General features: G+C 45.6%; 1 protein-coding gene across 3 annotated transcripts in view; it reads left to right on the top strand.

Moving 5' to 3' along the window:
* FSTL5 (follistatin like 5) overlaps nucleotides 1-15,889 on the top strand; it is a 588,878-nt gene that overhangs the window by 405,805 nt on the left and 167,184 nt on the right. For all 3 annotated transcript variants that reach the window (XM_084625380.1, XM_084625381.1, XM_084625382.1), the window contains exon 7: nucleotides 3,503-3,669. In XM_084625380.1, coding sequence (XP_084481506.1) covers nucleotides 3,503-3,669 — 167 coding nt within the window. The remainder of the gene's footprint in view (nucleotides 1-3,502; nucleotides 3,670-15,889) is intronic.

The following is a 15,889-nucleotide window of genomic DNA, read 5'->3' as shown; positions in this document are numbered from 1 at the left end:
TGCATAGGGGATTGTATGTGATGAATATATGGATCTGAAATACTATAGCAACTTCCCTAATTCAGAAATATGTTGCCTCTTTAATTTTTACCATAATCTAAATAGGAAGCTTGGGACAAGAGACTATGCAGCCCTTTTAATCTTCTTTGAATCAGTACCTTCACTCCACAATGTGTTTTCTGCAAATGCTTAGGACTTAAATAACAACTTCCCCATAAAAGTACTTTACAAATATAAATTAATTAATCCTTACGCCAAACTTGGGAGGTAGCTAATTAAATATTTTTTACTTCTATTTTACAGACAAACCTAGACTGAGAGTTTGATTGACATGCCAATGACCATAAAAAGAATCTTTGTCAGAGCCAGAATTAGAACTCTGATATCCTTGGTTTCAATTCCGCTGCTCAGGCCACTAAGAACACAATATTTCTAACACCGACCTCCTTAAAAATTTTTGTATGAATTATGCCAGCTTGATAATGTAGATTGTGTGACTCTAAGGCTAACCAGTTAAAGAAATACTGCCTCACTGTTCCTTAACAATATCTGTGTGCTTATTTATTTCAATATTTAAACCTTTTAATTGCCAAAATTTCTGTAATTCTGTCTTCCTTTGGGAGCTATGTATACTGTAGAGAGGCTCTTCTTCATTTTTGCAAACTTATTCAGTTTCTCTAAACTATTGTATTTGAATTGCTGAGATCCTCCAATCTTATTGGACTCTGTTATTTTTGCTCTTTGGGTGATATACTTTTGCAAATAGGTCATCAGAACATAGCATATCATTCCTAACTAAATTCTAACCTCCTTCTATTCCCCCTACTGTTTCATTTAGAATAAACAACATGCACTTTAATTCTTGTCCTCAGCTGTTATGTAAATTTGCCATACTTTATAATAGCTGCCATGTTCCATCACAGAAGTAGGTTGCTCGGTGGATGCAGTGATTTGTGTATGTACTCTGTAAAGTGTTTTGATCTCTTTTGGATTCAAAGGAGTTCCATGCATGTAAAATGTGCTCTTTACTATTACTGTTATGAGTTTCATAAGAAGTCAAAGGAAACATTTCACTTACTGCAGTAATCCAATAGAAATTAATTTAGTTCTGTTTCTTTTTAAAGGAAATAATTTGAAATCCTATTGTGCTCAGTAGATCATGGATAATAAAGTTCTTCTGAGAGATATAAAGAGAGAACATTCCCACCTTCATTAGCAGTGCTAGCTTGATCAATAAACCATGATTTCATTGACAGAAAGAAGGAAAGCATAAGCACAATAGATTTGTCTCTTGAGGAACTGCAACAAATTCCTTCCTCTTATTTTCTGAACACAGAAATCCATCAGGTGTTCAAATAAATATTCTAATGAGGGGGTGATTGAGCCAGATTTAAGTGAGAAGTGTCATGTTTTATTAGGGCTCCTTGGTCAGGCTGGATTAATTCAAATCAAAGCAAATTAAATCAACTATTTTAATCATGATTTAAAGCAGAAAGCAGGAAACTTTGATTTAAATAAGTGATTTTAATCTTCTTTTGCATTAGTACTTTTTAATTATATTCCTAAAGAAAGTTTGATTCTCATTCATTGGTAACTATTAAAACACGTTGATTTGCAACTAAACATAGCCTTTACACTAAATGTGTCTGTCTTCTTGCAAACAAGAGGATATGTTGTGTGTATACTCTCAATTAAGTAATTATATATCTTAGCACACTGATTCAGATTCTTAAAGTTAACATTTTATATTATGTTAAAAATGGTAAATAATGCATTTCTTATTTACTAGGTGATTTATTTATTTTTATTCATACTTTGTGTCAAATTCTATTTGGATGGGAATTGGAATTCAATTAAAAATGTACAAAACAGGTTTATATGTTGTTTATTTATAGTGGTTGTATTTTTTTGTAAATTTAATTGATTATTTTTTTCTGTTCACCATGTCCTTCAAGGTAATAGAACTTGTAAATTTAGACATTTCTAAGTTTTTATTCTTGGATTAATAGAAGAGAACAAGTTTTCCTGCTTTTTTCAACACCCAATCAGTTTCTTAACTTTAAATGAACTAGTCAGTGAACTGAACTAGTTGAGTAAACTGAAATGAAGAAAATATTCTCTATACCTGCAGAAGAGGCTATTGTCCAAAGCTGGTTTAGCATGTCAACACACTGTAGTTTCAGGTGCTTAGCCATTGGGTCAGTGCTTGACTTTCTTTACAACTTCAGCAGCAAACATGCATTGCCTAATCTTATTTTCCTTTTATTTAATTTACATGATATTAATATATAGTAAGTTTAAGCCTTAATACAGGTTGTCATAATTTCAAATTTAATTTTGAATAGGTTTATTTTTAAAACAAAAATATATGTAATTTAAATTAAAAATCCAATTTAAATAAAAAAATCTGGTTATTTTTATTTATTTCTTTTAAAAAATCAAGTGATTTTGATCAACCCTGTATTTGGTCAATGCAACATTAACACCTTATTATACTGTGGGACATTATTTGTAGGTTTTTATTAGTACTAAAATGTACACTTTTTCTCAGCTTTTTGGAAACTTTCCTTTCTTTTTTTAGATTATAATGTTCATTTTCACCTCTTCCCTGGAGACTTTTAGATTAGATAGGAAAAGTCTTCTTTTGGATGTTTGTATTTCTGGGACACATTTTCTGTCACAGTTCTGAGTTCTTTCAGTATTCTTTAAATTGGTTTAAATTAGGATTTTGTCCATATTGCCTGCAACGTGTCCCATTAGAGCAGATGTTTGCAAATAGCATCAAAGCAGGGTTTTTTTTTTTTTAATAGTCTAATCAAAATACTATGTTGTGTTTTTTCTTTAATATGTATAAAAATATTTGTACAATTGCTTCTCAACAATAAATCAGTTTAAATCAGCTTCATCACTTGCCTGCCAGAACCTTATATTCTTGAGTTAAACTGGTTCTAAATAAAGGAGGACTAGATATAAAGAAACAAACCTACATTTTACAAATCTCCTGTTTCAGAGCCTTATCTTAAACACATTTTATTTTCCCTCTCATGTGTTTCCAAATACATGAGCATATATTATTCATTCAGCTGCATTTATGTTCTGACTTAGCAGGAAATGAACATGTCTCAGTGGCTATTGTAATGATATATTGGTGAATAAACTGATCTGTTTTGGTTCAATTGCAGATGCTGGCTTGGTAGTTAAATAACTTTGTGTGTGTCTACCTTTGGATCTAGTCTGCCATATTTATTATAACTGTATCTCTGAAATTTATTTCATGTTAAATGCTTATTTTCTGACTAGGCGATACTTGTCAGTCAATTTAATTGAAATGTCATGCTGACCTTTTATTTGGAAGAGTTTAAACTTCCAACAGTCCTTTGAAAGTTCTTTTTCCTTTGATTCAAATTAGAATCCTTAAATTACAAAGGTGCGGAAACTGCATGCCAATTAACCTTATGAAACTGCATGCTAATTAACCTTACAAACAATATATCTTTTACAGAGATTGTTCAGCTGAGTCTGCCAGATGATCAGAAAATAAGTGTCACTACAGCAACAGTAGGACAAAGTGCTGTCCTAAGTTGTGCCATTCAGGGAGCCCTGAGACCTCCTATCATCTGGAAAAGGAACAATGTCATTCTAAATAACTTAGATTTGGAAGACATCAATGTAAGTAATGAAACGCTCTAAAATGATTTAATGTCCTCATTATAAAATGTTAGCCATAAAAATTAGCAGTGTTATCTGAGCAGGTGATAATTGCCTCTGATGGGATATTGCTCACAAATGTTGTAACCAGATGTTTGTGAGTAATATAGAAAAAAGAGGAAGTGAAAGAGTTAATATCCTTGTTTTTATTGATGTATCTTTGCCTTATTTTGTGTCATGCTGAGCTTGGATATATTAAATTTTGAATGTTTCTTTACAGCCTAAACCAAATGAAAATGAATTATTTTCAGGTCTTTAAAAAAGAAAAGGAGTACTTGTGGCACCTTAGAGACTAACCAATTTATTTGAGCATAAGCTTTCGTGAGCTACAGCTCACTTCATAGGATGTACTGCTTTTCTTTTTGCAAATACAGACTAACACGGCTGTTACTCTGAAACCTTTCAGATCTTTACTTATCTATTGGTTTGTAATCATTGTTGTAGGGAGCCAGGGTGGCTCCCCTCCGAACCAGAGGGTAAAGAGCCACCCTCTCAGCCTGAGTGGGCGGGGCCAGGCCAAGTTTATGCCAATCCCCAGAAGGGGAGGGGTGGGACAGGAAGTACAAAGGGCGGGGCCCTTTGCCCAGTGAGGAGAGCACCAGGGAGGGAGGCAGACACAGGCTGCTGGCTGCTCCCTCGCGATCCTGCAGCTGACCCAGGGGAGGCCCTGGGCAAGGAGGAACCTGACCAGGAGGAAGGCCTGTGGCGACCAGGAGGAAGGTCTGTGGCAACCAGGACTGCCAGCTGCTGACTTCCCGGAGGACCTGGAGGGGCCCGGCTGTAGCCTGGGCCAGCGTGAGTCCGACACAGAGGGGGAGCTGGAGCTGCCAGCAGCGGAATACCCGGACGAGCTGGAGGGACTGGAGAGACCCGCTTGAGAGATCGGGTAGGAAGTAGCCCAGGGGCAGAACTGCACCGTGGGGTGGGTGTGTTTGGTCAGCGGGAGCACATGGCCCAGCGGCGGGACCTTCGCCTCCCGCCACTGACCAGGCCCTGGGCTGGAACGCAGTGGAGTTGGGTGGGCCTGCGTTCTCCTACCCCGGCCAGCCTGCCTTGGGTAGCAGAACTGTGTGCTACAAACCCATACCGGCGCTCGCCTGCCTGAGGGGCGCGCTGCAGACGCGTGCCGGCGCTCGCCTGCCTGAGGGGCGCGCTGCAGACGCGTGCCGGCGCTCGCCTGCCTGAGGGGCGCGCTGCAGGCGCGTGCCGGCGCTCGCCTGCCTGAGGGGCGCGCTGCAGGCGCGTGCCGGCGCTCGCCTGCCTGAGGGGCGCGCTGCAGGCGCGTGCCGGCGCTCGCCTGCCTGAGGGGCGCGCTGCAGGCGCGTGCCGGCGCTCGCCTGCCTGAGGGGCGCGCTGCAGGCGCGTGCCGGCGCTCGCCTGCCTGAGGGGCGCGCTGCAGACGCGTGCCGGCGCTCGCCTGCCTGAGGGGCGCGCTGCAGACGCGTGCCGGCGCTCGCCTGCCTGAGGGGCGCGCTGCAGACGCGTGCCGGCGCTCGCCTGCCTGAGGGGCGCGCTGCAGACGCGTGCCGGCGCTCGCCTGCCTGAGGGGCGCGCTGCAGACGCGTGCCGGCGCTCGCCTGCCTGAGGGGCGCGCTGCAGACGCGTGCCGGCGCTCGCCTGCCTGAGGGGCGCGCTGCAGACGCGTGCCGGCGCTCGCCTGCCTGAGGGGCGCGCTGCAGACGCGTGCCGGCGCTCGCCTGCCTGAGGGGCGCGCTGCAGACGCGTGCCGGCGCTCGCCTGCCTGAGGGGCGCGCTGCAGACGCGTGCCGGCGCTCGCCTGCCTGAGGGGCGCGCTGCAGACGCGTGCCGGCGCTCGCCTGCCTGAGGGGCGCGCTGCAGACGCGTGCCGGCGCTCGCCTGCCTGAGGGGCGCGCTGCAGACGCGTGCCGGCACACCTTCCCCGCTAATTCTCCAGCACCCGAAAGGTATGACTGAGGCCTGCGAGTGGGACCATAGCTCTCCATCGCCCCCTAGGGGCTCAGAGGACCGACTGAACCCTGTCACAAGTGGTGGAGAATGTGGGCACTCGACTCCCTATCCCTGCAGAAAGGGGTTAGTGCGAGGGGGCCTCTGAAGCTCCCCTACTGGAAAGATGGAGATGGAAAGGCTTCTTAAGTTCCTGGCTGAGAGCCAACAACAGCAGCAGCACCAACTCGTACAGCAGCTGGGCGTCCACCAGCAGCAGTTGCTTCAAACCCTGGGGGCCCAGCACCATGAACAACAAACCCAATGCTTCCAGCAGCTTGCAACCCTGTGGCCAGGCCATGGGGTACTCAACCGGAGCGGGCAGCCACCCCGCCCCTGCCTGCCCCACCGATCCGTCTGGCCAAGATGGGGCCTGAGGATGACCCGGAGGCCTATCTAGTGACCTTCGAGCGGGTTGCCTCATTGGCTGGTTGGGCGCCTGACCAATGGGCGACGCTCCTCGCCCCATATCTGATGGGGCTGTCCCAGAAGGCTTACCGTGGGCTCCCAGATGATGAGGCCCGCATTTATGCTCGAGTGAAAACAGCTATCTTGGATGCCTTCGACATTACCCTGGAGACTTTTCAGCGACGGTTTCAGGAAAAGGTCTACCCACCGGGCGCCAGACCCCGGGCCTTGGCCCAGGAACTGAAGGAAGCAGGTACCCGATGGCTCCAATCCGAGCGTTGAACCGCAGCTGAGGTGACTGAACAGTGCACATTCTCCCACCCCAGGGGAGGGGTTGGGTGTTGCGGCACCGGCCACAAAGTCTGAGCACGGCCGTCGCGCTTATGGAGGACTTTCTCGAGGCAGAGGCCCCGATAGGACCGGCCGCCCGCCCGCCCCCCAAACCCTGGACCCAATGCACAGAAACTTGTACGGAGGGGGCCCACCTCCCAAACCAACGCACCCCAGCGTACCTGACGACCAGATGGCGGCAGGACCGAGTTTTCCCAACGCCCCAAGTCCACACCACTCTCTGGCCCTGGATGCTTAACCCAACCACTGGGCCCCAGCCCACTCTGCAACCCCACTGGTGCCACCATGCGGCCAACGCACCCAGAGGTAGGACCTTGTTTCCGATGTGGCGAGTATGGTCATCTGCAACGGGGCTGTCCTGCAATGGACTGCAACTTTGGCCTTGTGTGCGCAGGGGAGCGACGGGCCCGTCTGCCCTCTGTGGTCAAACTGACAGCTCCCATGGAGGTCGCCGGGGTCCCCGTGGTGGGTCTAGTTGATTTGGGCTGTGGGCAGACCCTCACCAGGCGCTCTTCTCGGACACCAAGCAGACCATTGGGGAAGTACGGATTCAGTGCATCCATGGAGACGTAAAATTGTACCCCACGGTTTGGGTCCCCATCATGAACGGAGCAACTCAGTTAATGAATGTGGTGGTGGCATCATCCCTCACCTATCCAGTGATCCTGGGCCGTGACTGACCAGACTTCATCGAGGTGCTCCAATCCCTACCCACCAAAGAGGTGTTCGAGGGAGCCCCGCCTGAGAAGACAGGACCTGACTTGAGCTCCGACCCTGGAGCTGACCCAGGTCTCACCCCCGGGCAGGATGGCCTGGAAAAGGCTGGTCCCCCTCCTGACCTGGTGGACTTTAACCGGGATCAAAGGGAGGACCCTATGCTCCGGTTTGCCTATGAGCAGCTGGCCCGGGTGGATGGTGAGGTCGTGGAGGCGCGGCGCACCACCCAATGGCCCAGGTTTGAACTCAACCACGAGCGGCTCTACCACCTTGACCGAGACCCCCAGACCCAAGAGGTCCAGACCCAACTCGTGGTCCCCCGCATTCATCGTCGGGCTGTCCTGAAGCTTGCACATGACATCCCGGCTGCCGGCCATTAAGGGCAGGAATAAACTGTGGCCAGGCTCCTGGCTAGGTTCTTCTGGCCCAGCATCCAGTGTGAGGTGAAGGATTACTGTGCGTCGTGCCTGGACTGCCAACATGTAGCCCCGGCAGGGGTACGGAAGGCCTCCCTGGTCCCGTTACCAGTTATAGGTGTACCATTTGAGCGGGTAGCAATGGACCTGGTCGGGCCTTTTCCAAAAAGTAAGGCGGGCCATCAATACATCCTTGTCCTGATGGACTACGCCACCCACTTCCCCGAGGCCGCCCTCTTAAGAAGTATCACCGCCCGCACTATCACTGCGGAGCTCGTGAAGATCTTCGCAAAGGTGGACCTCTTGAGGGAGACTTGGGAACACAACCCATCTGCAACACATCCGCAAGGGGAACACAACAATTGGGAACACAACCCGTCCGCAAGGGTCTCTTGCAATACGTCTTACAACTGCAGGGGCAGCTGGCGTAGGTGGGCGAGCTCGCGAGGGATAACTTAAACACAGCCCAAAGAGCCCAGGAGCAGCACTACAGTCGGGGCGCCCAGGCTCGATCATTTGGGCCAGGGGACCGAGTACTCCTCCTGCTCCCCTCGGAGGAATCAAAGCTTTTTGCCCGCTGGCAGGGTCCGTATGAGGTCCTCCACCAGGTAGGACCAGTCACCTATGAGATTCGGCAACCTGGTCGCTGTAAGGAAAAACAGATTTATCATGTAAACCTCTTAAAACCCTGGCAGGACCGGGAAGGGCTCCTAGTTGCCCCATATCCCCCTGAACCGGAACTGGGGCCCCAACCGCCCGAGGAATCGGATAATGGTGAGCCCCAGCTAGCAGAGACACTCGCAGTCGAGCAGCAAGAACAGGCACTCTGCTTAGTAAGGGCATTCCCCAAGACGTTCACCATGAAACCTGGGCGGACTACGCTAACCTACCATGTGATCCAGATGGAACCCGGGGTGGTGGTCTGAGAGACAACCCGGCCATTGCCTAGGCGAATGCGGGAGGCCGTAGAGGAGGAAGTCCAGGCAATGTTGGATCTGGGTGTTATTGAGCGCTCCCAGAGCAAGTGGCGGAGCCCCGTCATCCTCGTACCAAAGCCAGATGGGAGCCGGCAGTTTTGCATTGACTTCCGGAGGGTAAACGCCATCTCAAAATTTGACGCCTATCTGATGCCCCATGTCAATGAGCTCCTCGACCGGCTCAGGGAGGCCTGTTATATCACCACTTTAGATCTCACCAAAGGGTACTGGCAGATCCTCTTGGATCCCAGGTCCAAGGAGAAGATCGCGTTTGCCACCCCTACAGGGATATACCATTTCACCCGGATGCCTTTCGGCCTACATGGGGCCCTGGCAACCTTCCAGCGTTTGGTGGATTAGGTGTTCAACCACACACAAAGTACGCTGCGGCCTGCCTGGACAATGTGGTCATCTATGGCAATAACTGGGAGGAACATCTTAACCAAGTAGCGGCAGTCCTCCGGGCAGCTGGGCTTACGGCCAATCCAAAAAAGTGCCAAATCGGGTGGGAGGAAACCACTTACCTGGGGTACACCTTGGGCCAGGGACAGGTCCGCCCCCTCATCGGGAAAGTCCAAGCACTGCAGGAATGTCCGGTGCTGACCACGAAGAGGCAGGTGCGTCAATTCTTGGGCTTAGCTGGTTATTACCGGCAGTTTGTACCCTACTTCGCAAGCATTACGGCCCCGCTAACAGAGCTCTTGACCAAGGACAGTCCCCGCTGGGTGCATTGGTCCAACGAGTGCGAGACGGCCTTTCGAACTATCAAAGAACAGCTGTGTAGCGATCCAATACTCTTCAGCCCTGACTTTCATCGTGACTTTATTGTTCAGACTGATGCCTCAGGTGTAGGGCTTGGGGCGGTCCTCTCACAGGAGGTGGATGGGGAGGAACACCCGATTGTTTACCTCAGTCGGAAGCTGTTCCCCAGAGAACGGAACTACTCCATCGTGGAGAAAGAGGCCCTAGCAGTTAAGTGGGCAGTTGATGCTCTCCGCTACTACATCCTCGGAGCCCCCTTTATACTGGTTATGGACCACGCACCCCTGAAGTGGCTTAATAAGATGAAGGACAACTATGCCAGGCTGATGCGGTGGTATCTTGCTCTGCAGCCCTATGCCTTCACGATCCACCATCGTGCGGGACGAGACAACGCCAATGCGGATTTCCTATCCCGCCTCAGAGAGGGGGAGGATGCCAGCTTTGAAGATCAGGAGCTGGATTTGAGGGGTGGGTATGTAGGGAGCCAGGGTGGCTCCCCTCCAAACCAGAGGGTAAAGAGCCACCCTCTCAGCCTGAGTGGGCGGGGCCAGCCAAGCTTACGCCAATCCCCGGAAGGGGAGGGGTGGGACAGGAAGTACAAAGGGAGGGGCCCTTTGCCCAGTGAGGAGAGCACCAGGGAGGGAGGCAGACACAGGCTGCTGGCTGCTCCCTCGTGATCCTGCTGCTGACCCAGGGGAGGCCCTGGGCAAGGAGGAACCTGACCAGGAGGAAGGCCTGTGGCGACCAGGAGGAAGGCCTGTGGCAACCAGGACTGCCAGCCGCTGACTACCCGGAGGACCTGGAGGGGCCCGGCTGTAATCCAGGCCAGCGTGAGTCCGACACAGAGGGGGAGCTGGAGCTGCCAGCAGCGGAATACCCGGACGAGCTGGAGGGACCGGAGAGACCCGCTTGAGAGACCGGGCAGGAAGTAGCCCAGGGGCAGAACTGCACCGTGGGGTGGGTGTGTTTGGTCAGCGGGAGCACATGGCCCAGCGGCGGGACCTTCGCCTCCCGCCACTGACCAGGCCCTGGGCTGGAATGCAGTGGAGTTGGGTGGACCTGCGTTCTCCTACCCCGGCCAGCCTGCCTTGGGTAGCAGAACTGTGTGCTACAAACCCATACCGGCGCTCCCCGGCCTGAGGGGCGCGCTGCAGACTCGTGCCGGCGCTCCCCTGCCTGAGGGGCGCGCTGCAGACTCCGGCCGGCACACCTTCCCCGCTAATTCCCCAGCGCCCGAAAGATGTGACTGAGGCCTGCCAGTGGGACCATAGCTCTCCATCGCCCCCTAGGGGCTCGGAGGACCTACTAAACCTGTCACATTGTGCATTGTTATAATATGACCTCAGCAACATTTGGATAATCAAGTTTGTAAAGAATATGCAATTTGAGACGGAGTATCTGTCTACTTACCTTGGTGAACTATGGGTTTAGCACATCTCTGCTGACAAACGTAGAGCTATACAAGATTTAGGTTTTTATACAATACTTGTCCATAAAATGAAGCAACCAAAAATATCTTTTAAGTGAAGTACTTTAATATCTGGCACATATTATAGTTTTACTTTAATTATTGGTCTTTTAGTGCCAGTGTTCACCAGTTTATCCACAGTCACTTGTTCACCAGTAACTGAATTTGTTATACCTTTTATGATGATCAATAGTGACTGTAATGTCTACTTGTCCTCCCATTTAAGTCAATGATAAAACTCCTACTGTAATGTAGGATTCAATAGTAAAAGTCACACACAGAGAAACCAAGATGTATCCAATGACTATTTCAGAGAATGAATATAGCAATATAAGAATATTGAGACAAGATCACATATTAAAATATAGTTAGTGTCATACTGCATATAATAACATCAAGATCTTGTCCATGAAAATGAATCATGGTACAAACAGATCATAATAAGAAGAGTAACTGCTGACTTTTTTCTTTAAAAAGGGAAACTGTTTTTCAAAATAAGGGACTTACTGTGAATAGGAGGCTTTATTAAGAATCTGATAGTGTATATGGTATATCTTAATGTGATCATGAATATCACAAAAATTTTGGTAGCATTTTAATTATAAATAACTTTCTTTAGAATTGCAATTTTGCTACATACAAAAACAAACACCTCCAGATGAAACTTGACATACAAACTTTCAGCTAAAGTAATAGTGTTGGTCTGGCCATTTTAAGTTACCCAATATAAAAACTTAGAACTGTGAGGTTTTACATCTTTTGTTTCAAGAAAATCTCCATATTAATGTTATTCTTAGATGGGTTTGGAAGGATTTCATTTTTATCAGTAAATGTCAATACATTTTGATATCAGTGTACAAACACAAACCAAAAAATAATATTTACCTCAATAATAATTAAAATTTACAGATAGGCAAAGTAAGAAAAATCCTGCTTGAGAACCTATTGGACTTTGATTTAAGGGTATTTTCTTTTTGACAATGATGTTGATCATTTGTGTTAACAGTTATAAGGCTTTAACTTTTGAATCTCAACATCTACTGTCATTAAATAATTATTCTCTAGCCCTATTCTCTGCCCCCCATAATTTCCCACAAGTGTGAAAACTTAAATCAGTAGAAACTGGAGGGGGGGAAGCTTAACACCGATAATTTTGAACAACTGTAAAAATGTATATAGATAAAAATTGAATAAATGATTAAAAATAAACATTGATGCTATCCCTCAAAATTATATTAAAATAATCAAACTCTGCCAAGCCTATTCATAGAGCACTATGAGTGTACATAGCACTTTATAGGCAAATAGGAAAATTCCTGTCCCATAAAGCTTGCAGTATGATTTAGCCATGGCACAGAATTACATTACAAACACAGGTAGATCACTGTTGTTGGAATAATAAACTACCAACGATACAATTTGTACTGATTGAAAAATACATGCTACCACTTAGAGAGAGTTAAATGAGTCTGTTCTACAGCCTTAGTTAAGAGCCAGTTGTTTTTTAGCTCATTCGGTAGAGGCTCATGCACTAAGCTCCAGGTTAGATCCCACCCGCCGACAAGCAGGTTCCGTCAACGTTACACCATTACATGTGTGAGAGAGTGATCCTGCATCGGCCTAAGCAGTACAGCTGCAAGCATGAAGAGAATTTGTACATCATGGCAAACACACATGAAAACACTCCAGATGTAGAAATGACAGCCTTCCCCTACATACAGCTTTTCACACAGCATTCTGGGAGTTTTGCCATTGACTTCAATGGGGTCAGGATTTCAGTCCATATTCCTAAATCACCCACTATAAACTCCACTTTTGTGTCATAATACATAAATGGAAAAATGGAGTCAGAAATAGGTCAGGACCTCTTTACACCCAATTCTGAAGATTTAACCTGGGTATTGAATAACTACTTTGATCAGGTATCCATTGGTGTTTTGTTTAAACTCTGAGGACATAAAATATAGCAAACATACTGTTTCCTTCTACTGCTCTCCACCCCTCTCATATCTTTACCCACTCTCTACTAGCAATAGAACTTTTCTTTCATTACAGCACGTCTGGCCACTCTTTAAATAGTATTATATTTATACTACAACTAGTCAGATAACTAATCCACTACAAAAGTTTGTTTTGCTGACATAACTAAATTGGTTGTTCTTCAAATGTTCTTAGTTTAGCATCTAGGTTTTAAGTAAACTAAAGGCATCCCAGCTATTTCTGAAGTACCTGGATGGGAGCAGAAATGTTGTGTTCCTTTTAGGAAATGTGAATTTGGTGGTCTAATTTGGAAGGAAAAAACAATTTCTCTTTTCTCAACAACTTTATAGATGTTCTGCGATTTAGCTTTCACTAGTAAAGACAGCAGCATATCAAATACACATCTGAGGTGTAATCATCCTGCTGTGTCCTGTACTGTGAGGGAAAGAACTGTGTATGGGTTCCAACATTTTCTTACACAGGGAAGTATCAGCTGCTTGAGAGATACACTTACACTTACTCTACCTGCATTTGCAAAGGCATGTTCCTTCTTGCCCTCTCCCCATTTTCTTTCCCCAAGGTCCATCAGTGAATCCATGAGAAGTTAATATCCCAGAGATAATGCTCCTTTCCACAATGTAGAATTCTGTTTCACTAAAGGTTCCAAGCACATCCTCTGTGAAGGAAGCCTAAAGGGGGAAGCAGGTGAGATAACCACCACTGAAGAAGTACAGGGCTTCCACAGAGATGGCCTTCTTTAGATATCTTACGATACATGGATTGTGGGAGTAGAGCCCCCCTGTTAGAACTGCAAGGGAGAAACCTGCCCTTACTCCTCTGCATGGCTTGGAAAAAGCTCTTAGGAGGACCTTATGGAGTACTCCTTGTCCGTGGACCTCTCCCGCAGGATGAAGTGATCAGGCTCTTGTTTTATCGTATTGTATGTATTATAAGAGGAGGCTGTTTTAGATATTTGTAGCTGACGGCAATATTCATAGATATGGTTATCCTTTGTTCCCAACAGAATTTTGTATTCTGTGTTTGTTCTGTATTCAGATTAGAATTTCAGTCTAACTAGATAAAAATACAGTATTGTTAGGTAAATTGGCTTCTGACTAGCTAGTTTTAAAATAAATTCTTTAAAATTTCACTGGGTAAATAACGGTCAGTCAACCAGCAATGAAATTAGTTGCCAAAATTCCACTTGGTGCACACTCTTTAGTATGAGTTCCCAACAGACCATGTGAAGGTCATTTTAACAAACTAGTTGTCACTTTTCCTCATATGTTATTTTTATTGAGACACTCAAACTTATCTCTTACCTAGCTCCTATACTTTTTATTGTTTATATTTTCTGAGGTAGTCGCATTTGACTAATACTAATTCATCAAAGTTGGCACATTTTTATTTTTATCATATGTTATCTCTTAAGTATTAAGAGATAATGTCTTCCAAGTCTTGAGTATTATTATTTACTTTTTTCTCTTTCCTTATTGGATCAAATACCAATACTGCTGGCTCTGTTAAATCTTTAGAATTAAACATCAAAACAATTACATTTGTTTTAAATTCTCACTGATACAACTGCCTATTATTTAATAATACAAACACCTTTCAGTTTTTTTACTATCTTACTACTCATAAAAGATAGTTTGTATTTTTTATTTATTTATGTTTTTATGGAAAAAGTATTTTGTTTTGACCAGTGTTATCCCTATATTTACTAGCCCTTTTCCACGGTCACTTTTTCCATCTCTTTTTTGGACCCTTATTCACAATGAGCTGTATTTAAAGAATTAGTGACATTATTCACATGATCCACTGGCATTCAAGGAGTAAGACTTGTAGGATCATGCTCTTTTTATATGCACCATCTCATTTGCTTTCATCTGTTTGAACATTAAGAGGACTTTGTACATTTATATTTTTATTGTTTTTTAATATTTTTCATTATGTTGTTCAGTACTATAGAGTAGGCGCTATGGGTCTAGGTACTCTCCTGCTCAGAGATCTGCTCAGCACAGGAGAGAAAGGGTAAGGAGATGCATTGGGGTGCCAGTTACAGTTCACCAATTATTTGGGTTGTTTGGACCTGGCATATGTCAGAGCTCTAGGTGCTCTGACTTAAGCTAAGAGGGAACAGTCTCCCAGAATCTTATGCCAACTATAATCTGAGCTCTGGCCACATTCAATATGCTGGTGGCCAGCTAGTTATGTCAGCTATATATCATCTGGGAATTCTGCCCTGGTGGAAGAATTCCCTGCTGGGGAATGAACTTTCCACTTTCTTTGTGCCACAGGATTGTTGCAGAAGCAGCATGTGCCTGAACCTGTGCTTGTTGATATCAATGGGAATTATACTATTCATTTCAATGGGAACAAAATCAAGCTCAGAGGGCCAAACTGATCAAGACACACAGAAGTATGAAGACAAACAGGGATCGATTTAAGTGGCAAGCCTCAACTTCATTAATTTAACACCTCAGAAAGGTGCTTTCTAACTCATCTCTCCCAACTCTCCGGTACCAGACATTTAAATGGGCTAAGAGACCAGAAGAGTTAAGGAAAATACAGAGGTTTTTTTCAAAATATATTAGGAACAAAATGAATCCTGACAATGATATTGACTCATCACCAGATGGAAATGGTAAAATTATCAATAACAATGCAGAAGAGGCAAAGGTGTACAGTAATATTTCTGTTCTGTATTTGGGGTTAAAAATAGATGATATAGTCTCATCATATGGTGATGGTAACTCTTTTCATTGCACTAGTCTGTCTGGAGGATGTTAAACAGAAGCTACTAAAGGCAGACATTTGTTAATCAGCAGGTTCAGATAAGTTACAGCCAAGAGTTTTTAAAGAGTGGTCTGAAGAGCTCACTGGACTGTTAACGTTGACTTTCAGGGGAAGTTCCAGAAGACTGGAAGAAAGATAATGCTGTGCCAATTTTTAAAAAGGGTAAACGGGATGACCTGCATAATTATTAAAGATAATGGAATGGCTTGATTAATAAAGAATTAAAAGAGGGTTATGTATTTACTCAAATCAACAGGAGTTGATGGAAATTGTCAAAGTAAACTGATATCTTTGTTGAGTTTACAAGTTTGGTAGCTAAAGGTAATAATGTTGATGTA

The sequence above is a fragment of the Lepidochelys olivacea genome (assembly GCF_965140295.1).
Source record: "Lepidochelys olivacea isolate rLepOli2 genome assembly, chromosome: 4".
NCBI lineage: Eukaryota > Metazoa > Chordata > Testudines > Cheloniidae > Lepidochelys > Lepidochelys olivacea.
The sequence above is the reverse complement of the archived record's forward strand: the minus strand, read 5'-3'. Positions and strand labels throughout refer to the sequence as shown.